This window comes from Paramormyrops kingsleyae, chromosome 2, assembly GCF_048594095.1.
Source record: "Paramormyrops kingsleyae isolate MSU_618 chromosome 2, PKINGS_0.4, whole genome shotgun sequence".
Taxonomy (NCBI): Eukaryota; Metazoa; Chordata; class Actinopteri; order Osteoglossiformes; family Mormyridae; genus Paramormyrops; species Paramormyrops kingsleyae.
The window spans coordinates 18,184,486-18,210,187 of NC_132798.1; the positions used below are offsets into that span (position 1 = coordinate 18,184,486).

At 48.1% G+C, this 25,702-nt stretch overlaps 2 protein-coding genes across 9 annotated transcripts; one reads left to right on the forward strand and one right to left on the reverse strand.

Moving 5' to 3' along the window:
• Positions 1-654: 654 nt before the first annotated feature.
• golga1 (golgin A1) lies at positions 655-21,386 on the forward strand. 6 transcript variants are annotated; one of them, XM_072707204.1, is made up of 24 exons: positions 655-852; positions 2,371-2,682; positions 4,490-4,580; positions 5,146-5,220; positions 6,072-6,169; positions 6,399-6,431; positions 6,787-6,993; positions 7,710-7,879; positions 8,340-8,451; positions 8,562-8,648; positions 9,368-9,493; positions 9,562-9,657; positions 9,740-9,835; positions 11,631-11,726; positions 12,110-12,241; positions 12,889-12,984; positions 13,119-13,208; positions 13,674-13,776; positions 14,156-14,283; positions 14,618-14,776; positions 15,278-15,337; positions 15,846-16,097; positions 16,811-16,897; positions 19,031-21,386. In XM_072707204.1, exons 2-24 carry the CDS (start codon positions 2,554-2,556, stop codon positions 19,109-19,111), a joined length of 2,604 nt encoding a protein of 867 aa, XP_072563305.1. In that variant the 5' UTR covers positions 655-852; positions 2,371-2,553; the 3' UTR covers positions 19,112-21,386. The 6 variants fall into 6 exon arrangements, with proteins under 6 accessions (XP_072563305.1, XP_072563322.1, XP_072563325.1 ...); XM_072707221.1 differs by having other exon boundaries at positions 6,787-6,981; XM_072707224.1 differs by having other exon boundaries at positions 6,865-6,993.
• Positions 12,666-25,232, reverse strand: LOC111858700 (actin-related protein 2/3 complex subunit 5-like protein). 3 transcript variants are annotated; one of them, XR_011985652.1, is made up of 6 exons: positions 25,076-25,232; positions 24,783-24,984; positions 23,559-23,630; positions 23,159-23,335; positions 14,858-14,946; positions 12,666-13,807 (listed from the first exon to the last, which is right to left on the reverse strand). XR_011985652.1 is itself a non-coding variant. In XM_072707258.1 (5 exons), the coding sequence occupies exons 2-5, from the start codon at positions 24,921-24,923 to the stop codon at positions 14,914-14,916; spliced, it is 423 nt and encodes a 140-aa protein (XP_072563359.1). In that variant the 5' UTR covers positions 24,924-24,984; positions 25,076-25,232; the 3' UTR covers positions 12,666-14,913. The 3 variants fall into 3 exon arrangements, 2 of the variants coding, with proteins under 2 accessions (XP_072563359.1, XP_072563357.1); XM_072707258.1 differs by having other exon boundaries at positions 12,666-14,946; XM_072707256.1 differs by lacking the exons at positions 12,666-13,807; positions 14,858-14,946 and adding an exon at positions 21,563-22,155.
• Positions 25,233-25,702: the final 470 nt, after the last annotated feature.

Sequence of the window (25,702 nt, forward strand, 5' to 3'; positions counted from 1 at the left end):
GTTATTGTATCCGTGTTTTAAGATGTATCCTACACGTAAGACTTACGTAATTTGCAAATAATACGAAAAATTTGGGAAATTTTTACTGAACAACAAACACGTAATTGTTAGCTGGAGATCATTAAATTACAATATGAATAATCAATTAGGTTTTCATTTAACTTCCGATACATTCATTATTACCTGGGGCTAGATAATCACCATCCATCACCGTAAAAGCTGAATCCCAACTGGGATCGCGTGGGGGACCGGAGCCTATCCCGGGAACAATGGGCGCAGGCAGGAACCAATGGGCTAGATAATGTTCCGGTTCAGAACAAGTAGCTTTGCAATATTTTCTGAAACAACGGGTTACATAATAAATTGGTCGACACAATCCACACGATAGGATTGTGCATTCCTGGTGATGAGAGCTGTAAAACAAGGAGACGCTTTCAATGGCATTAATACTATTCCAAAGTGACTGTTTGGAACATCAGTTTTCATACAATTTATTACATCTGGTCTATAGTAACACACAAATCATTGAACACGCGCAAGCGCAGGCATGTAAATAGTTAAACTACTCTTTTTAATTGACAAGAAGATGAACGAATCGCATTTTGCACCGCCCCCAACTCACGCACGGACCAATGAGCAGCGACTTCAGTTACAAGGCCGTTTCGGAAACGTCAGCACTGTCGCGTATGTGGGCTTTGGAGATGCGTAAAGAAGTTGGAAGGAAATAATAAATTCGGTGATTATTCGTGCTTATGGAGTAAACTGACAAGCAATGTTTTTTACTTTCGACGACATTTAGCAACGCAATGGATTACGTTTTCAGTTTTTCACTTTCTTTTCGGAGTTCGTGTGGTAAGCGTTCTTGTAGCTACCTTTACCCGTTAGCTAAGTATCCATTAATTATTCAGCCGGGCGCTACAGTTTTTAATTCCGATAAATGTGGCGATTAATGTAGCAGTCCTTGCCATCGTTTAAGTCATGACGCTGTGAATCGAAGCCAGTTTCCTTGACTGAATGTGTTTTGAAACGTTGCGGCTCACAAAGTTAGAAAGCGATAGTGTATGGGAGTGCTAGAAGAATGTACCATTCTTAAAGCCGTGCTTAATAATAGAAATTATCGATGGGGTGACAGACAACCTGGCGTTAGGATTCGGAAGCCGTTAAGTTTTGAGCGAATTTATTCGTCAATACGCAGCCGCATCATATAATGGACACGCATTGTTGTGCTGAAATGCTTAGTGGGCTGAAATGAAGACCGGTTAGTGTAAAGAGTGGCCCTGTCCGTTTTAGCTGCCAGTGCTAACTATAAGTCTGACCGATTCCACCGAGTTTAAAATATATATCCCCTTATCTGCCGGCTAGACGTGTTCTGTCCTACACGAAGACACTGCCCGGCTGGAATAATGTTGGACTCCACGTACATCTCACTATAAGGGTAATATTCTGCGGTTTGTGTCACGGTTCCGTGTTAGAGCTGGAACTTAAAATCGGGACGAGATTCTTTTTCCAGTACTAGTATTGTGTTGAAGCTGGGGAGGTCGAGTTGTGTCAAGGCCTTAAGCTGGGATACTGGTCTTTTACGGCCCGCCTCCTAAAAAAAACAGAAAATCATCTCATTGTATGTGAAACCGGCGATTGGTAACCGGAGCCCAGTTAAGCAGTCAGTCATTTCAGCGGCGCTGCGCTTCCGGGAATTCGGTACACCGTCGCGACGTGACAGGTGGAAGCATTGATAAAAATAGCGACTACATTGTTAAAAGTTCGTAAATGGTCATGTGAAACTGGTTTACTTCAGATTGCCCTATTGTGTTTACAATGCATTATACACAACGTGGACATCGTCAAGTATTGAAGTCCATCTTTTAGAATAAACAATTAACAATAAACAAAACGAATATTTGTTGATTTTCTTTGGTTATATTTTACAGGAAATGTCGTTCCTATTGTAGTCTAATTATTCTACAGTTTCCTTTTGCAGTTGTACTGTTATCTTGATTTACTATTGCACTGTAAGGTTTATGTGAATGAGGTGCAAGGTAATACTTTTCCCCCCAAAAATAATCATAACAGCAGTCGTAGCAGATAAACATTAGATGTATTTCTGGTAGATAATCGACTGTTCTAATTCTCTGCGTAGTAATGTTGCTCCTCATTATACGCTTCCCCTCTGTGTCAATGGGTGTCATTAGCTGTGTGCGGTTAGTCAGTTTACCTTCCACATGGATTACCTTTGACAGACAAAATATTAATATGTGGAATGAAAACTTTTTGATTCACGTAACGTATAGCTTCCATCCTGGCCATTCTGAGATACTCCTTTTAGACTAAAGTGTTATGGTTGACTCTAAGTGGTGTTTTGATCTGTTGTAGAGAACTAAGAGGTGATGAAGATGAAGGATTTCTTGTTCTGTGGATGGAACCATAACTGCAGGCCAAGCTGTGAACGATAACTGCCCCACCTGCCCCGCTCCGCCCTCAGAAACAGATCTGTTTGAATCGTGAGGCGACGGGCAGTTGGGCAGCCCGCGGGGGCTGGAAGGCTGTGACCTCATTATGTTTGCTAAGCTGAAGAAGAAGATCGCCGAGGAGGCGGCCACAGCCCCCCGGTCGGCTGGCCGCATCCCCCGCTCCGTCAGCAAGGAGTCCATCACCTCCGCCGGTGCCGACTCTGGCGATGACTTTGTGAGTATCGCCGAGTTCCCACATGACTCTTAGTCCGGATGCTGTTATACACCTCCAGCTGTTTGCAGGTGCGCGCTTACTGAATGTGTTCGGGCTGGGTGCCTTTAATCCATGGTGCTACAGCATTTACTTCCCAGTCTTAAAAACAATGTGAAAGATGCAAAAAAACTGAGGGGTGGTGGGTGATTTTGAACTTTGATCTGTTGTTTCGAATTTGTGAGCTTCCAGTGTATGTTTCCTCTGTCAGCTGCGCTTTGAGTTTATTCTACTGCTTCAGTGATTTTATTCATTTAGCTGATGCATTTGTCCAGAGTAAGGAAAGTTTTGAGTCAGAGAATAAGGTATACCAACATCCTCTGTCCTGCATACTGGCTCAAGGGCCCAGTGTTGATACTCTTACTGTCCTGTTCTCGGGACTGAAACCACCAACCAAGGGCACTGATTGAGCTACACAGTGCCCCTAAGTCCTGATTTTGTCTGTGTGGGTCTTTCTCAGAAGACTGGCGGTTTGAGGTTCCTGTTTTCATTTTGAGGCTTACAGCTCTGCAGGCACGGACCATTAAAACCTCAGAAAAGTTTGCTGATGTGATTCCAACTTCCCAGTCCCTGAGTTGCAGATTTGAAGGGAAATGAGAGCATGTCCCCCCCATGGCCCTGTGTTTGTAGTGTCACACTGCTGCCTGTTCGGCCTTGTTCCACTGAACTGTGTCCCTGTTTGTGAACATCCACAGTATTTCAGTGTTGCTGGGATCCATCCATCTCCATCCAGCCATGACTCTTCCATTAATCTGCGCCATTATCCATCACGGCCATTCCTGTTACCCCTTCCAGTCTCCCTCCATAATGCAGCTCCACGTGGTGCTGGGATCAGAATCGGAGGAGAGGCAGCAGAGGCGTGGTGTGGCTTAGTGGGTGGCACTGTTGCTTTGTGCCTTCAGGGTTTGGGGGGGGGTCTAATCCCTCCCTGGCTCCTTGTGCTACAGGCGCCCCTGTTACCAGGTTAAGTGGTCAGAAGATGGATGGATGGAACTCAGTGATCACTTCAGAGCTTGTGGGTGTGATGCTTGTATCCAGGGTCGATATGCCAGCATCCTTCCCACCGTCTGCCTCTGAGTCATGACTGATGTAAGCTGCCCCCCTCCTGCCATTTATGTTAATAAATAGGAGGGATTTTCAATGCTTCCCTGGCTGCCTGAGTTTATCCCTGTGAGGCATCCTGTCCTGAAAGCCCAGCGTTACCCAAAGCCATTCGCCTCCATAGTTCTTTGCTCCTCGTCTCCCGGTTTTCCTCCCTGTTCCCAGCCATGGACCCGCTCCTTTAGCCCTGGGCTGCCCTTTCTGCTGCCCGTCCAACCCTGATTTATGGCCTGCATTGTCTTTTATCTCAGGCCGCTGTCATTTCGCTGTATAATCTAATCCGCATGTGCTTATCTTCTGTGCCCGCAGAGTCGTTATTGCATTACTGATCTGAAGCTAAGAAAAAGATTAGCATGACATTTTATAAGCTCTTTATTTTTCATTCCTGTCGACTCCAAGTGGAATGTTATATCAGTAAAGCCGTCAAATCGATATTGTGCATTTTGCATATTTACAGAGATTTCTTCTTCAGGAAAATGTGTTTTTCAGCAGTCATCCAAATTAAGATGAAGTATGAGGGTCTCAGGTTTGGTTCTGTATGGTCATAGTACCTGTCTAAAAGCCATGAACCATGTCTTGCTCTTGTAACACTTATAAACGGGTGAGAACAGGCATGAATGAGAGCAGTGTTGTGACTTTATGCCTCCTGTATGTCGTCCTCCTTTCGTAGGCCTCTGATGGCAGCAGCTCCAGGGATGACCTCTCCTCCCAGCTGCTCAGACGGAATGGCCAGATCCGCAGGCTGGAGGCCAAGCTATCAGGTGTGGGGGCGGGGCCTCGGCAGAGGTGTGGGGGCGGGGCCTCGGCAGAGGTGTGGCGGGCCCGTGGATTGCTGCCCATCTGCCAGTGACCTCTTAGTCACAAGGCAGGATGCTTATGTGGTGACTGAGAGACCAGTTACCTTTGCTGAAGGCTTGGGATCCATCCCTGAAAGTGGCTTCCCATCTGCAGTGTTTAAAAGACTTAAACCTCTCCTGCTAGGACCATATCCCTCCCCAGCCCCTTCCCCCAAAATACCCCATTGTGGTCCCTCAGATACCTGTCTGTGTGCCCCCCTCCCAGTTAAGGCCTGGCCTCACATAACCTCCTAGCTTCTCATTAGGGAAAAACCTTTTGTTTCTCTGTTCATTTTATTTTGTGCTCACTCATGTTTATTCTTTCTGTTGTCTTTTTTTTTTTTTTTTTTTTTTTTGCTTTTGGACCCCCATCCCCCACCCACCCACCCCCTCCTGTTTTGTGTTTGTGTTTGTGTGTGTGTGTGCGCGCGTGTGTGTGTGCGCGTGTGTGTGTGCGTGGTTCCCTTATTCGCCCACCTCTTGCCCCCAGACTATGCTGAGCAGCTTCGAGTTCTGCAGAAGACTAAAGAGAAGCTCGAAATCGCGTTAGAAAAACACCAGGATTGTACGTACCCTTACTTTTCATTGTGTTTGTTTGTTTTTGTCCCTCTCCTCATTTGTCGTCCGTTAACAATACTTTCTGCTTGCTGGTGCTTGGCAAGCAAAAAGAACGGAAATAAAAGCTAATCGTGGCGGCCGATGCCAGCATCCTCTGACACATGACGGGTGTTTTCCTTGAGTCAGTGGAAAGGGTGAGCATCCTGTGCCGTGTGACAGCAGCCTGAGGTAAGGATGCAGTGGCATCTTGGCTGGCCTGCTTCTCCCCACAGTTGACCGACGGCACCTTGGGGATGCGACGGCGCCATGAAAGGCGATGCCGACCTTAATTATTCATTGGCTGCCATGTCCTGTGCTTTCCGACAAAATGGCAGCCATTTGAAACCTGACCTTTGACCGCTGAGATTAATTTCCCGACCGCATCCATCATTTTTCTCAATGGGGGGTGGGGGGGTGCATGTTGTCGATGCCACCTCTTGGATCCACTTGACTCCTGACTTAAAAATTCCGACAAATCTGCGTGCAGGGAAGAGAAACTCCCAATGTGATTTGGTGATAAAGGCAGACACTTATTTGAAAGCTACATGAGGGATCATGACCCAGCCTGTCCCCTGACTCCCCCCCTCCCGGACCACTGGAAATACCCCGCTGCAGCTTTTGGGCTAATGCTGGCTATAGGAGTGCTAATAAGCCATTAGCATCGGATGTGTAAATAAGGCTATAAGGCTATTTTTCCTCAAAAAGGCCGTGTGGGCAAAACCCATCACATTACCTCCAATAAAAAACAGAATACAGTCTTTGGCCGCACACATGGCCGTATGCGATAATCCCCCTCCGTATCTCCCTGCTTCTCCACAGCATCCATGAGGAAGCTACAGGAGCAGAACGAGAGCTACCAGGCCAGCAGAGCCAAAATGGCCGAGGGCATGGCCCTGGCGCTGGCGAAGAAGGATCAGGTGACGCTGCCACACACTCGGATCTAGTTCCCTTACTGCTTGCATCTGCTCGGCTTTGTCCTCCATGCGTGCGGGCGGTCCACATGGAGCATGTTTGGTTTTTCTAGCAAGCATGTGTACGCTGTAACTAAGCTGGGGGGAGAGCTCTCAGTCAGATATTCAGGGTGCTCACTGTGTCTGTGCTGTTTATGGTGTTCTGGTGCTATCTGATCCAGGTCTTTCTTTGTAGGAGTGGATGGAGAAGATTGCTGCTTTGGAGAAGGTAAGTCTTCTAATGTTTTTTTTTTTTAATCCCTTAGAATCCATCCAACCATTCATCCATCCATCCATCTTACAGTCACTTACCTTAGTCATGGGAGGGGCCTGGAGCCAGTCCCAGGTAGCATAAGGCACACGGCCGGGTATGCCCATCCGTCGCAGGGCCGATTACCCACGGACACGCTCTGTGGGTGATTAGTGAGTCACCCCTCAGCATTGACGCACTATGAAACGAGATTACAGGAGTTTTCCAGGATAGACGGTAAACTTACTTGGAGGGATCGTTCCCGTTCCCAGTGGGAACGTCCCGAAAGCCGAAATGCGATATGATTTGGTGAAATATTCCTTATTGGTTTTAGTGGAATGTCTGTAGAGGCGACGTGCCGGGCCTCACCAGCCCCCCCCCCTGCCCCTCCTCCCACCCGTGCGGGCCGCAGGAGAAGGGTGAGCTGTCCGCGCAGCTGGGCGACCTGACCGAGCAGAGCCTCAGCCTGTTCCGGAAGAGGGACGACCTGGACGAGCTGGAGGGCTTCCAGCAGCAGGAACTGGCCAAGGTGAAGCACATGGTACGTCTGATACGGGTCGGGCCCCTGCCTGCTATTTTGGGATAGTTTTGGACTGAACTCCAGCTTCAGGGCTGGGAGCCCCAGACTCGGCACTGCTTTTGCCCTTGAGTAAGTTACTTGCGTGTTGAGAATAATCGGGACTTTTAGCAGTCATTTGTTTTTATTATTTATTCAGTAGAAGCATCATACATTTTTGAGAAAGCAGGTTCAGACAGTCCCTGGAGTAATGGGTAGGTGGGAGGTTAAGGCTTTGCTCAATGGCCTAGTGGAAAAATAGCTCTGCCGACCATGGGATTTGAACCAGCAACCATCTGATCACAGGCGTGGAGTCCAAACCCACTGATCCACACCCCATCACCCATAATTATCATTGTAAAAGATGGAGACTTCACTCTGTCCCCAAGCCACTGGCAGCTTTGGATTCATAATATTCTGACACTTGTGATTCTGACAAACCAGCATAATTAAAAAAATAAAAAAAATTATGGGCAGTAGTCTGTGCAAGATCCAAATTTAATGCTGAAATACCAGCATCTGTTCATGTCTATTTAATTGTGTGCAAGTATTACATAAAGGTAAAGCAATTTAGCATTGACGTAAATGAACTTTAAAGTGTGGAGGAGACTCTTTGGAACAGTCAGGTAATCCCCATTCCTTAACCACCCCCCCCCCCCCCCCCCCCAAAAAAAAAAATACCCATGTCTCTTCCTGTCCAGCTCTTGAGGAAGGAGGAGCAGATGGGTCAGAGGGAAGAGGAGATACGGCAGCAGTCTGGCGACCTGCAGGAGGCGCGCAGGGCACTGGCTGAGGCCCAGGACAGAGTGCACCTGCTGGAGGAGGAGCAGCAGGAAAGCCTGAGACTCAACCAGGATCTGCAGGCCGAGAGGTGAGGCACTCTGGGTGTGGGAGGGGTACAGGCAGCGTGTGGCGCAGTCATGCTCAAGCTCATGTTTTTTTTTTTACTCAAATTCTTTCTCATCTGATTTGAATCGAGACCCTAGAGGGCATTATAGGGGGGGGGGGGGGGTCCTGAGCATCTCCCCCTTTTGCATGAACAATTGAAGGTACCTCCCTTCTGAGTCCTCAGTACACAATGTACAATGATCACAAATTTTACCGAGGGAGACCTAGCAAATTTTACTGGCTGAGCTCCTGCCCCTCAGAGTCCCTGCAGGGCTCTATGGGAAGCATATAGTTACCTGTTTATTCCTGCTAATTAGATGAGGATCACCCCTGGGGAGCGTGGTTAGAGTGAAAAGACCCTTTGTGCAAAATGATGGGGCAGAGCGTGGAGAATTCAGCGACACGTCAGCAGCGCTAATCTGAGTTGTGCTCCGGCGTCACAGGGAGAAATTCCTCGGCCTGAGGGAGGAAGCAGAGAAAAAGATCTCCGAGCTGGAAGGGAGGAGCGAGGAGCTCCAAGATGCCCTCCAGCGGGTCACCGAGGACTTCCAGAAGGTGGGGTCTCCCATGTTTCGGGACAAACCGCAAAGTCCTCCGGTGCTGATGGCCTGTTGTGTCAGCTGGCTGCCTTGTCAGTAACTGTGTGTCTGTGTGCATGATTCCAGTCACTGAGCAGCGCTGGGCAGGCTCTCAGCTCGACGCAGGCTGAACACGAGGCCTTGAAGCTTCAACATGAGCAGCACAAGCAGAAGGTGGGAGCCCAGATCAGCCGCCACCCCCTGCCGCTTTATACCTGCCCGCCCTGTCAGATGGGACTGGCGACCCTCATGAAGCCATTGTAATAAGTGATTGTGTATCCATTCCGTTCAGCCACTCTGCAGTATTTTTTTTAGTTAGGTGGTTGAAAATTTTCCAGTTCCAAATTTTCTGGAATACATCAATACATCATGATGAGCGATACTACTAATAATGAATAACATAGAATATGCCCTTTTTCCTTCAAATAGTCCATGTATATTGATGCAGAACTCCATGAATTTCAACCAATGGGATGGTGGTGATGCAACCCGCTCGGTTTGGGCTCACTGCCAGTAAGCAGGGTCATGTCAGTGTGGGCATAATTTGCATAGCATAATTTACAATGGAAATCCACCAGTTAGCGGTACGGCTCGAGTACAGCTTCGTTCTTGATGGCAGGGGATAAGCGTCATTACTCTCCATGAAAGATATAAACACACATACAGGTGAGAGCAATCTTGGGGTCAGCACTCCTGGGCCAGTTCGGGTTAAGGACCTCCGCAAGGTTGTGGGTTTGATTTAATGTTATTTGCTCATGTGTGTCCAATCGCAGCAACCTTCTGATACTATTATGATCATGGGGAGTGTGAGGAACCTCATCTGTGGCATCTTGACTGAGATGTTTGTGTCTTGATGTATGTGTTTCTGACAGTCGAGCTCTAACCTTATCCAGGTGGCCGTGGCTGAGGAGGAGAAAGACCGGCTGGTGTGGGACCTGCAGGGGAAGGTCTGCTCGCTGGAGAGACGCTTGCAGGGCAACCTCACGGAGGACGAGCACCTGGAGGAGATGCTGAAGGAGGTAACTGCACGAGACGCGTGCCCTCTCCCAAAGCCGGGGCCACGCTCATGAGCTGTGTCACCTCGCAGAAGGGGGTGCTGGAGCAGAAGGTGGAGGAGACGCGGGCGGAGCTGCTGGAGGCACGGACGAGCCACGGCGCAGCGGTCAGCACCCTGGAGGCGCAGGTGAGCGTGTGCGGCACAGCACCTCCCAGTCAAATGCGGATACCTCCTGCCTGGTGGGAGACTGACTGGTGCGTTTCCCCAGATATCCAGGCTCAATGGCTCGTTGGCGGAACTGCAGGTGGTGCTGGGAACCAAAGATGACAGTTTGAGGTCCCTCAGAGAGAGCTCAGAGGCACAGGTGAGGGTCACAGCCCCTCAGTCCACCATGTCTCTGTTTAGGTGGTACCTGTTACCTGGTACCTGTACTGCTTGGAGTTAGTTTCATGCTATATGTATTCGCTTGGTGGTTCGGCAAGGTTGTGGGTTCGGTTAATGCCAGTGTCTGATCTTTTCCCCCTGCGTTTGTGTGTTTCCTTTGGGTTATTTGCTTGGCTCCCATAGTCAGAACACATGAGGTGAATTGCCATCCTGAAACTGCACTCAGTCACTGCGTGTCCTGGGCTGGACTGGCATCCAGTCCAGGGTGTCCCGATAATTTTAAATTGATGCTCTTTTTAATATTCTTTCTCGATTACTCGCCAGTATGGCAGAAGGAAGACGTGCATAGTGGGTCACAATAATGAGCAAAAGCATAATTTTTATGTGGAAGCACTAAACATTAAGTGAATGAAAATGCAGTCGTCTGTCAGTGTTGCAAAGCAGAACTTAAATATCACCACAGAACGACTGCAATGTAAATATATCTTAAAGGAAGACATTCAGGTACAATGGACTCACTCAATAATGCGAGATTAGCCATAAATATGTGCCATTTAGACTCGCAGAGTAGCCTGTCTTTGTCATCAGATTGGCTTAAATTATTTTGCTTAATTTACTTTCCATTATTCCTGTATGTCAAAATAATTCCTGCTAAAACAAAGGTTAGCCCCGTCACTCGGCCACATCACCCGTCACTCGGCCACATCACCCGTCACTCGGCCACATCACCCGTCACTCGGCCACATCACCCGTCACTCGGCCACATCACCCGTCACTCGGCCACATCACCCGTCACTCGGCCACATCACACGTCACTCGGCCACATCACACGTCACTCGGCCACATCACACGTCACTCGGCCACATCAGCTTGCATAAAACTGTTCATAACCATACAGTATTTTTTGTGAGCATATTGTGTGTTGGGGCTGAACTATACTGTTTAAAATTAATAGTCAATTATATAGCCAAATGGAACCAGCAGAGTCTGCCGTAAGTTGGTGGTATTGGAACAACTAACGACAACAGACACAAAGCAGCGTTGACAAATCTCTCTATCTCAATGTTGTCTCTATGTAGTACAAAATATTTCTATATATCAGAAGATAAATGTGTCTTTGTGACCAGTTCTTGTTTGCTTTTCTCCTCTCCACCCATTTTTGTTTAATTTCTTATGAAAGCGTTGCACTGTCTGGTTTGACGTGAACCCAGCTGACTGTCGCGGTCCTTGCGATGTGAGTTGCGTGTGCATGAAATGCCATGTTAATATTAACATCATGCATTGTGCACGGTGTCGCAATGGGTATCGCTGTTGCTGCACACCCCTGCTGATTGTGTGTAGAGTTTGTGTGTTCACCCCGTGTGGTTGCGAATTCTCCGGTTTCCTTCCGTTGTCCAGAAATATGTAACTTAATTCAGCTAGAGTTCCTAAATTGAGTGTCTGTGTGACTGAGCGTGCACCCTGCAGTATTATGTTGCTTCCTGCCTCGTGCCAATTGCCGTGTGTATATAGTATATTATTAAATATCAATAATCAAGTAATCATTTATATAATCGATAGTGACAACCTTAAATTGAAATATATTTTGACCCGCAAAACACTATCAAATGTCACCTCAATAGAAATTCAAGTTGCAAAATGATTATTTCATAGAAACTGGTTATAAATGTTCTTGTTTCCCAAGATTTGATATTCTCTGTATTCTGTCACTAAACCCACATGGTACAGCGCTCTGCTGGCAAGCTCCTAACTTGGGCTTTTGGCGCCCCCTACAGATCAATGCCCTTGAGCACCAGGTGCAAGAGTACCAGGAGATGCTGAAGAGCAATGAGCAGCAAGAGGGCGAGAGAGAAGCACACATGCAGAAGCTGGTAAGGCCCACAAGGGGGCGTTGTGTACGATTAGCTCGAGGGGGAACTTGTGAAGAAAAGTGTTTTTAATTAAGCCTGTGTGTAGGAAACGGCTGCTTTTTCTGTCATTGAAGGGGAGGTTGTCACACTGTAGGAGGTAAATGGGCCTCAGTTTTCTTGTAATAATCACTGATTATGGTCAATAACCTACAGCAATGCTATATGTGAGATATCCCACAGTGTGACTGGTGTTGCTCATTAATTCATGTGTGAGGTTTGTTTGTTTATCATCTCCTAATAACAGGCAGTTCATCTCTGTTCTCTGAGTCTCTGGGCTCTATTTTAATAAGATTTTGTGAGCAGTGTACACCAGTGAGTCGGGCTGTGTGACCCCCCCCCCATAGCAGGCGGAGTGGAGCCTGAGCAGCGAGCGCCTGCGGCAGAAGGACCAGGAGGCTCTTGTCCGGCTGGGGACGCAGGTGGCTGCTCTGGAGACGGCGCGGGACGTGGACCGCACTGCCGCCCAGCACAGGATTGTGGGTATCACCGCTAGCTCTCGCTTTTGGCGTTAAGCATGCAGACTTGATCCGCTAATTAGCTTTTCCCCCTTGGAAGGAGGATAAAAAAAGATTAATCTGATTAATGCCGGGGCTGTATGAAGTCAGAGATTCTTATACACACTCATAGGCAGGTCACAAGAAAGTTTGGTGTGAAAACAATACTGTAAAAACGGAAAGTGTAAATTGAAACACAAGTTCTTATATAAACTACAGTGACCGTGAAGGTAGTAACACCTGTGTGTTTGTGCCCCTGTGCACGTGTGTGGCTGTGCTCCTGTGCCTGTGTGCCCCTGTGCATCTGCGTGGCGCTGCTCCTGCGCGTGTCTGCCTGTATATGTGCTTTTTTTTTATTGTTCATGTTCCATCTGAGTTTGTATCACTTGACAGACTGTTGTCCAGCTAGACTGATTGAAACTTTATTAATCCTAAAGGAAATTACAGGTTTATAGTAGCACAACCCACACATTTAGAGTAAAAAAGTATTTAGGCATTAACTGGCAGTAGCAAAAAATACACAATAATATGCAGCCACAGTGCAAAGAATGTCATGGAGAATATTGCACAGACCCTGTGCTGTCCTCCATCTTCCCCTTCCTGAAATCTCCGCCCCCGTTCCCCCCCAGAGTGAGATGGAACTGGAGCAGGAGGTACTGCTGCGGGGTCGGGCCGAGGTGGAGGTGGAGCTCAGCAGGCAGGCTGAAGAACTAGAGCTGGCCAGGGTGAGTAAGCAAGGCTGGGTTCCTGAGAGTCTGGGATTATGGCCAGTGGGTTAAAGCTTCACGCCCGAGGTGGGGAGCTGCTGTTTTTATAAAATGGTTGATGAAGTGGTTCATACCCCCACTCCGCCCCCCAGGCAGAGCTGGCGAGCCGGCAGGCGGTCAGCGTGGAGATCGTCAAGGATCTGGAGGTGATGAGGACCCAGAAAGAAGAGCTGCAGCAACAGGTAGGGGTGGGGGAGTGCAGCAGCAGACACACTGGAAGGTTGTCTGTTCACATCCCGGCACAGGGGCCCTGTTCTAAGGTTCTCTTAGGTTCCTCAACATTACTCTTGTAGCTGGATAACTAAAATATCAGTAACCTATTGTTTTGTTTAAGTCAGGTTATGGTATAACTGTTGTGCGAGTTCAGCAACCTGTAGCTTAATAACAGAATAGAATTAGGAGTCTGTCAGTGAGCAGACGGTTCTTGGTTCAAAGCCAGTGAGCACAGTAAGACCTTTATCCCTAGTTACTCTAGGTATTCTCTGACCCTACATTTTCAGTTGTGTATCACTTTGGTTAAAAGTGTTTTTAAATTTAAATGTAAATTCAGTCTCTCTAAATAAGAGCCTGATAATCACTTGGATTCGCTCAGCAGAAGAGATGAGCCTCAGTGTCTCTTATCTGGGCTTCCATTGCTGTCCTGGCAGGTGGGAGAGACAGAGTCAACTCTGAAGGCCAAGGAGGACGACCTGGTCAGGGTCACTGAGCAGCTGGTCAAGAGGGAAGCAGAGCTGCACGCCCTCCAGGAAGGTGAGAGCCAATCAAGCCATAGCTTCATGACCTGCAGTATAAACAAACGAGAGGGTTATTTCGAGAGTTTTTCCTCTAAATCGCTGACCCATGTCTTTCATTCTGCCTCGTCACTCCTGCAGATAATCTCAACATGTATCAGTTTGGCAGTTTTAACTTTCAAGTTCTCTGCCTTTTATTTTTAAAAACTCTTTACATTTCAAGGTACCGAGGTATCATTTGAAATTACAAATAGCTTCTTTCACGTCCTTCTAAGGGGCTTGTTGGTGCGGCCCTGTTTAAAGATGCCTGTAAACTGTATCTTTGCATATGTTAAAGCCTCCCAAGATTGGGCTTGTCAGTCCCCTTGACTGCTGTGGTGGTGCTTTGCGCTCCTCAGAGTTGCGAGCCTCTGGTTCTAGCCTGGAGGAGCTGCGGGCGGAAGTGGAGCTCCAGAGGCGGCGGGAGGAGGAGCGGGAGGCCCAGCTGGGGGTCCTGCAGCAGGAGGCGCTGGCCCAGAATCAGCAGGTAGATACCCAGCAGTCTCGGGTCAGAACCAAGGGAGACGGATAAACCACAGATAAGCCACCTAACAGAGACAAACACTGCTTTGTGTCAGGGATTGACAGGTTTGGTTTGGGTTACTGTGGCAAATGTGGTGACTAGTGTAGTGACTGTATTTTTGAGGAATTCCTTTTTAGCTCTGAGTAGTTTGAGAAATTCTGGAACAAGCCAGCAGAATGAGTGTAAAACCCTGCACTCCGGGTGCGTGCATTAGGTCGGGAGGGTGGATGAGTTCCCAGGGAAGGGCAGTGGCCTTTAATGGCACCCCCCCCCCCCTTCCCCGACTGTGTTTTTGCAGGTGTGTAACCCCGGGGGAGAGGTGGAGACCCTGATGAAGCAGCCGCATGCCCAGGCCGTGTGCCAAGTGGAGCAGAACGGGGTGGTGACCGTGGATGACCTGGAGCTTGTGCAGAGGACTAACCGAGAGCTGGAGCAGCAGCTCGGCGAGAAGAACAAGGTGTGTAGGGGTCACCTCAGCGGGGCAAGCTGCTGATCCGAAATTCACACCTTGGCGAATCCCAATCGCAACCGTACTGACCTCCCGTGAGAACCTCAGACGTGGGTTCAGGTTCATGTTCTCCAGGGAGCCTGTGATCAGGTCGGCTCCCCTTTCCTTTTGCTGTAGTCCTGTAATGAGACATTAGAACCGTGATCCTGGGTGTGTCCGAGCTAGACACAAGCTCCAAGCTTTCCTGTATCCAATCTTGATGAACTATTTAGCTGTAACAATGCTGTGATAGTTATAGGCTGTTAGAGACCTGAATCCATGCTGATTTTGATTTGACTGCTGCAAAGTCATTTTATGGATTCATTTACTTCTGCAGGAATTTCACTGTAGCCTCCAGTGACTCAGAGCCACAGACCCCAGAGTTTCCCAATGACTCTCTATTCTCCATAGCTTTAGGAAGGTGCTAACTTTATTATTCTCTGTGTTGTCTGACTTTCTGACATCTTGCAGACGATCAAGCAGCTGCAGCAGAGGCTGGCGGAGCTGAAGAGGACCTTGCAGAAGGAGCTGGTGAGTCCGGCCAGCCGCTTGCCGTGTCACGGCTGAGAACTGTGCTGTGCTGCTTCAGTAGATATACCCCGTATTTCTGAAGGCTTCAGTAGATATACCCCACATTTGTGAAGGCTTCATTTCTGCCCAAATTTTGAATACATTTTGTTTTTACCTTGAGTGCCAGTTCATGTCTGGTATCCCAGAAAAGCAAATAAAGAATCTTCCATCCAAATTTTATGGTTGGGCTGTTGTCATTTGATTTATGTATTTTTATCTTTATCATCATCATCATTTGCTGTTCACAAGCCAGCAGACTGATGCCACCACTGGGCCCCAGTTCAAGGCCCTTAACCCCCAGCTCCAGGGGCACTGCAAACTGGCTGACCCTGTGCTGTGGGCCCCAAACTCCCTGTCACTTGTATGATTGTCTCTGTGTCATGGAGAGCAAGATGGTGCAGGCAAAAAGAGAATTTCCCCAGGGCAATGAATGGAGCTTCACTATGCTCTGTGTCTGTCCCGGGTACAGAAGCTGAAGCCGGAACCGGAGGCCGAGGGGAAGGAGAAGCGACAGGAAGCCAAGGCAGACAGGCAGGAAAAGAGCGAGAGGCCCAGCCCAGAGGCATCTGCCCCGGGCCTGTCCGGCGTCCCTACCCTGGGCACCACATCCAGCACCTCCTCCACCGTCACAAACAACGCCAACCTCAGCAACGCGCACGAGATCAACTTCGAGTACCTCAAGCACGTGGTGCTCAAGTTCATGTCCTCCAGGGAAGCTGAGGTGAGCCCTTTGCACTGGTCTCCTAGATTCTGTCAGCTCATTTTTCTGCTTCTAGGAGGAGGTGTCAGTTTCGTCTTGTCCCATGAGGCACCAGTGCTCGTGTTTGTCATTGTGGATGCTGGTCTGACCATTTAGTCTGACACGCTCTCTCTCCCTCCCTCTCCCTCTCTCTCCCTCCCTCTCCCTCTCTCTCCCTCCCTCTCCCTCTCTCTCCCTCCCTCTCCCTCTCTCTCCCTCCCTCTCGCTCGCTCTCCCTCCCTCCCTCTCGCTCTCCCTCCCTCCCTCTCGCTCGCTCTCCCTCCCTCTCGCTCGCTCTCCCTCCCTCTCTCTCTCCCTCTCTCTCTCGCTCTCCCTCTCTCTCGCTCGCTCTCCCTCTCTCTCGCTCGCTCTCCCTCTCTCTCGCTCGCTCTCCCTCCCTCTCGCTCGCTCTCCCTCCCTCTCGCTCGCTCTCTCTCCCTCTCTCGCTCGCTCTCCCTCTCTCTCGCTCGCTCTCCCTCCCTCTCGCTCGCTCTCCCTCCCTCTCGCTCGCTCTCCCTCCCTCTCGCTCTCCCTCTCTCTCGCTCGCTCTCCCTCTCTCTCGCTCGCTCTCCCTCCCTCTCGCTCGCTCTCCCTCCCTCTCGCTCTCCCTCTCTCCCTCTCGCTCGCTCGCTCTCCCTCTCTCCCTCTCGCTCGCTCGCTCTCCCGCTCGCTCGCTCGCTCTCCCTCTCTCTCAGGCATACCAACTGATAAGAGCTGTTTCTGTGCTGCTAAACTTCACCCGTGAAGAAGAGGCTATGCTGAAGGAAAGCCTGGAGTATAAGGTCTGCTCCCTGTCGCCCACCATGTAGCTCCAAAGACCACTTTCAGATGTAAACGGAACATCCCAGTAATCTGGTTTGCTTAAGAGAAATTCCAATATCACCCTACAAGACATCATACAAAGGAGGCGTCTCTCTTAGTCAAACGGGTCAGGCAAAAAATGTAAGAAAATGAAATTAGAGAGAAAATAACTTAGAGTTTACAATTGTCACATTTTAACACATTAATTTTATATAATTTTTATTATAAAAAGCACACTGAGGACTTCAGTCTACCAGGGCGTGCAGAGAATACCCTGTATGCTGAACTCCCACTGCTGCTAGCTCTATAGAGTAAAATCATTTGTCTTGCTGTACATTTCATCTTTCTGTCAGTGTCTAGCATGCTTACTTCTCCCCCACCCAGTATCTCAAGTGCAGCTGCAGACTAGCAGCTGTAATGTGGGCGGCGGGTATGCCGTGCTCCGCGCCGCGGCGTCATGGGGTGGCGGGTATGCCGTGCTCCGCGCCGCGGCGTCATGGGGCGGCGGGTATGCCGTGCTCCGCGCCGCGGCGTCATGGGGCGGCGGGTGTGCCGCGCTCTGCACAGTGGCGTCATGGGGCGGCGGGTATGCCGCGCTCTGCACAGTGGCGTCATGGGGCGGCGGGTATGCCGTGCTCCGCGCCGTCATGGGGTGGCGGGTATGCCGTGCTCCGCGCCGCGGCGTCATGGGGCGGCGGGTATGCCGTGCTCCGCGCCGCGGCGTCATGGGGCGGCGGGTATGCCGTGCTCCGCGCCGCGGCGTCATGGGGTGGCGGGTGTGCCGCGCTCCGCTCATGGCGTCATGGGGCGGCGGGTGTGCCGTGCTCCGCGCCGCGGCGTCATGGGGTGGCGGGTGTGCCGTGCTCCGCGCCGCGGCGTCATGGGGCGGCGGGTGTGCCGTGCTCCGCGCCGCGGCGTCATGGGGCGGCGGGTGTGCCGTGCTCCGCGCCGCGGCGTCATGGGGCGGCGGGTGTGCCGTGCTCCGCGCCGCGGCGTCATGGGGTGGCGGGTGTGCCGCGCTCTGCTCATGGCGTCATGGGGCGGCGGGTGTGCCGTGCTCCGCGCCGCGGCGTCATGGGGTGGCGGGTGTGCCGTGCTCCGCGCCGCGGCGTCATGGGGCGGCGGGTGTGCCGTGCTCCGCGCCGCGGCGTCATGGGGTGGCGGGTGTGCCGCGCTCTGCTCATGGCGTCATGGGGTGGCGGGTATGCCGCGCTCTGCTCATGGCGTCATGGGGTGGCGGGTATGCCGTGCTCCGCGCCGCGGCGTCATGGGGCGGCGGGTATGCCGTGCTCCGCGCCGCGGCGTCATGGGGCGGCGGGTATGCCGTGCTCCGCGCCGCGGCGTCATGGGGTGGCGGGTGTGCCGCGCTCTGCTCATGGCGTCATGGGGCGGCGGGTGTGCCGTGCTCCGCGCCGCGGCGTCATGGGGTGGCGGGTGTGCCGCGCTCTGCTCATGGCGTCATGGGGTGGCGGGTATGCCGCGCTCTGCTCATGGCGTCATGGGGTGGCGGGTATGCCGTGCTCCGCGCCGCGGCGTCATGGGGCGGCGGGTATGCCGTGCTCCGCGCCGCGGCGTCATGGGGTGGCGGGTATGCCGCGCTCTGCTCATGGCGTCATGGGGTGGCGGGTATGCCGCGCTCTGCTCATGGCGTCATGGGGCGGCGGGGTGCCCTTGAAGGGCCCGGTTTGCAGTGCTGAGGGGGAGAGGTGCCCATCTCTGCCCTCCTAGGGGGATGCAGGCCATGCTGTTAGCCATGTGCCACACCTGGAGTCGAACCCAACATCTTACTTTAGTTTCCACCAGGGGAGGCCGGCATAGCTTTTTAAAACGATTTTTCTCGTGATTAAACGTGATTAGACGTAGGCTCATTTCACAAGTAATAACAATCATCATAGGAAATGATCAAGTTCAGGTGGAATTTTTGTTCTTTGTATTAGTGTAGCACAGTAAACTTCAGAGCCATATGAAACCTGGCTTATTTAGAGTATTGATTTTAGATGCATTAATCAAAGGCTGAGTATTTCATTCTTTAGTGCTATGAGTTTCCTACTAGGTCTTGAACATCATTCCATCACCTTTTGTTTTCATTATTGTTTTTAACTGTTTCTTTGCAGATGTCATGGTTTGGATCAAAGCCATCTCCGAGAGGTATTGTTCGGCCATCAATTTCAGGATCATCTGCACACTGGAGCTGAGTTGAGGGTCGGGGGTTAGACCCCAGATAGCGTTGATGAGACCCCATCACCTCCCACCCCCTCCTCACCCCTCACTCCCGTGCCCACATCCAGGACGTCACCTCATCACTGTGGCAACAGAATACATATTTCCTTTTTAAACAAAAACTGAAATACTTTTTAAAAGGGTACTGATTTTAAATACTTTCTACTGCTAACTGGTGTAGCTTGTTCTCTCCTTTTGAAGATCAGTGCTGGGTTTTCCTTTTTCCCTTCCTCTCCCTCCTATTTTCCCTTTTTTTCTTTTTTGAAGGTGACAGAGGACTGTGCCTGTGGATAGGGAGAGCTTTCTAGCTGCGTGAGGGACAGATCTGTTTTAAATGGGGCTTGAGCTGTGTGTTTTCTTTGGTTTCCACTAATTTGCGAACCTCCTGATCGCGCTGTAAACGTTTGGCTGGCAGATGTTTCCTTCGCCCCATTCTCTACTTCTCCATTTTGGCTACCATTTGAAGGCGGGTGGGGGGGGTGTGAAACCACCTGATGTCTCTGGGGAGAAGACGCTTCCTTGCACTTCCCCATCTGCCCCTAGAGCACACACAGGTGGTACGGTCGGCTCACTGGGACTGTGAGTTCTCGCAGATACCAGTTCCGTTTCCACGATTGCCTCCGCTATCTGCTTGGAGTCAAACTCCACCTTCCCTCAAGGGGGACCACAGCTTGTCCCTGTGTGTGCCCCTACATCTACACCTGCTTCTACACCTCCCTCCCCGTCTGGGCATTGTGAGGTCAGACGTGTGGTTCAACCATGTCTGAGTTATTTTAACCAAGCTACACGCTTCATTAAATTCTCATCCTCCCCCCACTACAGCTTTTTATTTTTTTTTTTAAATAACTGTCTAAATTTGTAAAGCTACCTGTTGCTAATTGAGCACCCACCCCTCCCCCATGCCCCATTCCTGTTTGGAAGCCCTAACAGGTCAGGGATACCTTTGTCCACAAAAGACAGATGAACTTTTTAATGTAAAGAAAATCATATTGAAGCAACTACGTTGGAAATGATTGCCTTTACCTGCCTTGTGTTTGTGTAAAATACATTCCATATGACTATTTATATATCAGTAACTGTATATAAGCATTAAATTTATAAATCACTGGGGTATATGTTACTTTTTGTCAGATCTTACAGTATTATGTTATAATGATTCAATGCTTAATCTGGCTTGGGCCTTGACTAAATTATGAATTTTGCTCCATTGGCAAATGTCTCCCTTAAACTTCATTGAGAAGGTATTGTTCAGCTTTATGGGGAGAATTTCGCATTAGATTTAATGACAGTGGCTCTGTGGAGGTCAGTATGTCATTTTAACATTATGAGGCAGTTCTTGCATCAGTGGCCTCTATGCAAAGCAAAACGATCAGACTCTTAAATCATATATAAATGATGTTTTGTGTCCAGGGTTCGATAGCAAAATGACACTAATCTGGATTCATCTGAAAATCTAGTGATATAAGTAATGATGTATGAAAGAAAATCATGGCTAAGATTTCACAGAACACTGCATTTTGAATATGTTTTGGACAGACAGGTTTGAACGTTGCTGCTGTAGGAAATGTAAGGCAGAGCATCTGGGCTGCAAGATTCAGGTGCTGCTGTCTGTGGTCTCTGCCACCAGCTGTGAGGGTTTTTAAAGGTTGAATAGCATTGAGGAGATGGTGATGGCTGTCCGTTTACACTCAGGAAAACAAAAGGGTAAAAAAATTGTACCTTTGCTTGCCACTGAGGCTGTACCCCTGTAATTGTACCTTTTTAATGTACAGAAATTGACTGAGGAACATTCCAAAGGTACAAACAGCATTAATCAGTGGTACGGAAGTGTTCCTCAGAGTCAATTTCTGTACTTTTAAAGTTACCTACAGATAAGGGTAGTATTTGCAGACCCTTGAGGGTATGGACTCTGTGACAAGCAATGGTACAAATTTTTAGCCTTTTTTCTGAGAACGTTGAAGGACAGGTCTGGTTGGGTTCGTCTCCATCTCAAGGCAGCCCTGCCAGAAATGTGTGGCTACAAGATCGCCATGGACACAGCGAGTCACAATGCCTCCGGACCATCCACACCGCCATCGCAGTCTCTCCAATCAGATCTTAGATTTTAAGCCTGAAATACCACTACGATGTCCACTAATTCCTGTTCTTGGGATTGTATGTCATGGAATTTTTTTTCTTTCTGCCTGGGGAACTCCTTTGTAGATGTGTATGTTAATTTGGGTTTTAATTAAAACTGAGAATTGAAACACCTCTGCATGGTGTGGTCTTCATTTCTCCTGAGGATTTTAATTGCACCAGCCACAGCTTGTGGAATAACACAAATCAACATTAAAGAGCACTAAAAACTTAAAATATTCATTTTAGGCAAACTAACCATTTGCAGTCTAAACTACAACCCCCCAACCAAAGAATCCGAAACAACAGGCTTCTGTAACATTAAAAAAGTTGTGCTCCATAAGCTTTATTTCAACAGGCACTTTACAAAGACGCCTTTGACCCCAGCATGGAAGACCCCAAACCATCACTGCTTTATATTAAATGTCTGCTTTCTGTACAAACATGAGGGAAATGAGTAAAACCTCAATAGAGGGCTAGCTGAGTGAGAACAGGGCACCACTCATCACACCAAACCGTATATATTTCCTCCTGTACTACGGAACATCTCATTTTTATAGATAAACCCTTTTTCAATTTTTGAAATTCAAGGTCTTCCAAATTAAAAAACAAACTGAACAGGAATGTGAATATATGCAAGACAACATATGTTATAAAGTCATGTATATTAAATAGAAGAATAAATGCCCCTCACAAACTTGGTAACAGGCACAATGCGACCCCAACACTTAAAATAACACTTGTTTGTTTTAGTGTTCCTAAGATCGTCAGTAACTGTCTGGGGAAAAGTCCGTCCACAGGCTGCTTGCCTTCATCCTCTTCTTTGGTGAGGGACAGTCTTTTAAACGGTCTTTCGTGCAGTGAGAACTCGCACGATGGATCCTAAGCCACCCACTGCAAAAGCCTGGGGGGGTGGGGTGGTGGTAATATTTTAATCAAGGCATTCATAACGGATATTCTATGCAAATTTCCTGAAATGCTTCCATTTCATACTGCACAAGTATGATGGTTTATTACAGATCACAGCAGAATATAATATGTGGATTACAGATGTCAATCATAGTAGATTAAAAAAGGAGGGCAGTTTGTCGTGATTTCTCATACTCATATTCTACGCAATTCAAATTATTTTTATATAGCCCTTTCACAGTAGTGTCAAAGTCAAAGTAGTTAATTACAGCTATAATTAAAACTTATTTTTGAGAAATACATTATAATGGTAATTCTTATTAATCTCGCCAAAAATGCAGGCAATCTCCCCTGGGACGAGCCCTCGTATGGATCGTTGGACGAGCTTCCAATCTTGGGTTTAGTAAATTTGTCTCCAGGGTCAAAAAATATATCCATGCATCCATCATAAATAAAATCTCTTTGGTTTTAAATCTGCAGTTCAATTGCTCTTAGCTACTAAACAATTAACGCAAGTCATTTTTCATTTAAATTATCTGGGATTGGATTTGAGTAAGAGTGAAGTTTTTTTTTTTCCTTTTCTTTTAAAGCAGAAACTATGAGTTGTTCTCCATTTCACTATTAACGGTACTCCTGAAAGAATATTATACATCATTTAACAAGTCTGAAGAGCAATTTACAAGGCCTTACGTGATCCAGTTTTTGAGCCACTGTGTCTGTGATCTGAATGTTGTGGGTTCGAATCCCAGGTTTGGTGAATTGATGCTAAGTCATGTCACCGCTGGGCCCCTGATCAAGGCCCTTAACCCTCAATTGCTCCATGGAATGACCACCTGCATTTTTATTTCTCAGATAGATGCATTTGATAAATAGAAAAATCCAATTCAACTTGATTTTAATTATGCATATAATCAGGGGAACCAAATCACCCCCCCCCCCCTCCCCTCAGATTAGTGGACGGTTCTCAAACCGTCACCAATCCCAGCACTAAGACTGACCTTTTCATGCCACTGCAGCAGCATGACGCTGCTGTTTTCCGTGGGCTTCTCGAATCCCCTGTAGATGTACTTCATCAATAAGTCCACGCCGTTCCTGTCCAAGGAGCGGACAGCTGTCTCGATCTCGCTGCTCCTGAACGAGGTGAGGACCCTGAGCACCGTCGCCTGAGCCTTCTCCTGAGCACAGAGGATCGGGGGCGCAGTAAGGCCTTTGCATTAGTTGGAATGAAAGTTTTCTGTTACGCTCCAGGCAAATCCACAAAACAGGTCAGTCACGCTCCTGATACTGGAAAAGTGAACTTCCAAAAATTATACGAAATTAAAAAATGCACTCGGGCCCAGAGATAACCCTCCATTTCCCTAAGTATCTTTCAAAATGTCACCGCACAGACTTAGTCACCTTCACAGCGGCATTCTTGGTGTTGATGGGCGGGTTCCTTAGTGCAGTGTGAAATGCAGTCATCATGTCTCCTGTGCGATGAGCAGTCAAGGTCCATATGAGCAGAAACACAGAACAAAATACGGCAAATGGACGAAAAGCTACTAAAGTACCGCAGTTACTCTAAAAAAATAAATTGCACACAATGTCAGACAGAACTGATTTCTGGTTTTCAAGAAAATGCATGCACACTATATATTTTATGTAGATGTGGCAGCCTTATGCAGGCTTTAAAAAAATGCAACACAAAAACCAATGACAAACATTTCTCACTGCAAAAACTGCATTTCAGCCACTGCTATGTTACTTTCTATAATCATTTTCCATCCATCTATCTTTTTTTAAAGAAAAAAAATTAAGAAATACATTTTAAAAATGTATTACGAGGTCTCGTTGCACTGGGAAGTGCCCAAAATTAACTCCACCTATAGGGCAACAAAACAGACAGCATCAGTACTAGAAATTATGACATTACAATTAGTTGTCCAGGGATACGGTAATATTGAGAAAAGTCATTCAAAACATAGACCTGCTTAACAGCTCTGTTTCCAAGTTAGTGCCTAAACAAAAGTATACCAAAGTCCGCATCTCTATAAACAGTCAGGACAGACAGTTTTTCGCTGCCGAATGATTAATTTCAAATAGTTACGCGAACGAGAAATTAAAGTCTGGAGTAGACAGCATGCCTTAATGGCGTTAATTCGGAATACCTGCAAATGTGAGTAAATCATGCGCTCATATGACTTTGGAAAATTACGAGAAGACGAAGTGTGATTAGGTACTGATCAAGAAATCGGCTCTGCTTCCGAATAATAATCAACCGTACTTTAAAAAACACACTTTCATTGTTTGTGTGTGTGTGTGTATTGTGTGTGTGTGTATATATATATATATATATATATATATATATATATATATATATATATATATATATATATACATATACATATATACATACACACACACACACACACACACACACACACACATATATATATACATACATACATACATACACACACACACACACACACACACACACACACAGTACTCAAATATAACAACTTAGCCTAACATGCAGGCAGGCGCACATCTACCCCATAGGTAAACACCTTGTACAAGTTTACCCCCCTGGTCCACTGAGCGACCTGCCAGCCAGGTTTCACTCTACACCCGCAAAGGATATTGTCGAATAAGGTCGTCGACCTCGGCGGCGTCCGGCCCTTGGTTCTCCGCCGCCTCCTCCTGATCGTCCACGAACTTGTTTTCGTCATATTCGTCGATGTCGACTCGTCGGAACCGCGATGAAAGCGTGTTTCTCGCCATCGGAGCCGGTTCCGGGGGAGGGGTGGGGGGAGAAGGTTATTCACGCCTTGTCGTCCTGGCGCTGTGTCAGGCGAAAGTAGACAAATAAAAATGATTTTAGAATATATCAATAATTCTGCGTATGATGGAGTGCCGTAAATATGCTCCGGTACCTCGGTGAAGACAAACGCCAAGAAAGCAACGCAGACACAGCGGCGTGCAGGCGGGCCTCAGTGAGCCCGAGTGAAGGTACAGATCAGTGCTGTACACTCTTACCGCAGCACAAGCCCACGATGAAATAGTAAAATACGGCACCGGAAGCGGAACTCCTTCATTCATAAAAAGGAGTCATCTCAGGTCGTTTCTCATTGGACAAGGTGACAGTCACTCCTGGGGTGTTGTTGACCCTGGTCCCATGCTGAGGCTGGCGGGGGGTCTCCCCACTCGGGACAGCCTAGTGTGATCCGTTCTTTAAATATTAGGGATTGTACTGTAGATATTAATTTGGCAGCTGTTACCTCTCTAGGATTTTCCTATTGGACACAGTTACACAATGAACTTTTTACACAGTTCACTAAACTATATGATATATAAGCACGGAGGGTGGGAAATTGTATAGATGGTACTGGTAATCAGAAATGTAAATTAGCTACAATTCGTCAAAAACTGCATGAAGGATCCACGTGTGTCTTATGATGACTGTTGAAGTAAATTCAAATATTAACCTACAATGCAATAATCTAATAAGCATACCCTTTCTAAATAAACTTTAGGCAGTACCCGATATTAGAGAGCAGATA

Coding starts and splice junctions, on each gene's coding strand:
- golga1 (XM_072707204.1), top strand. CDS start 2,554: ATGTTTGCTAAGCTGAAGAAGAAGATCGCCGAGGAGGCGGCCACAGCC. Junction 13,777..14,155: donor GCTGCACGCCCTCCAGGAAG/GTGAGAGCCAAT, acceptor TGCGCTCCTCAG/AGTTGCGAGCCTCTGGTTCT. Junction 14,284..14,617: donor CGCTGGCCCAGAATCAGCAG/GTAGATACCCAG, acceptor GTGTTTTTGCAG/GTGTGTAACCCCGGGGGAGA.
- LOC111858700 (XM_072707256.1), bottom strand. CDS start 24,923: ATGGCGAGAAACACGCTTTCATCGCGGTTCCGACGAGTCGACATCGAC. Junction 23,631..24,782: donor TCGACGACCTTATTCGACAA/TATCCTTTGCGG, acceptor GCTCATCGCACA/GGAGACATGATGACTGCATT. Junction 23,336..23,558: donor CCAAGAATGCCGCTGTGAAG/GTGACTAAGTCT, acceptor CTCTGTGCTCAG/GAGAAGGCTCAGGCGACGGT.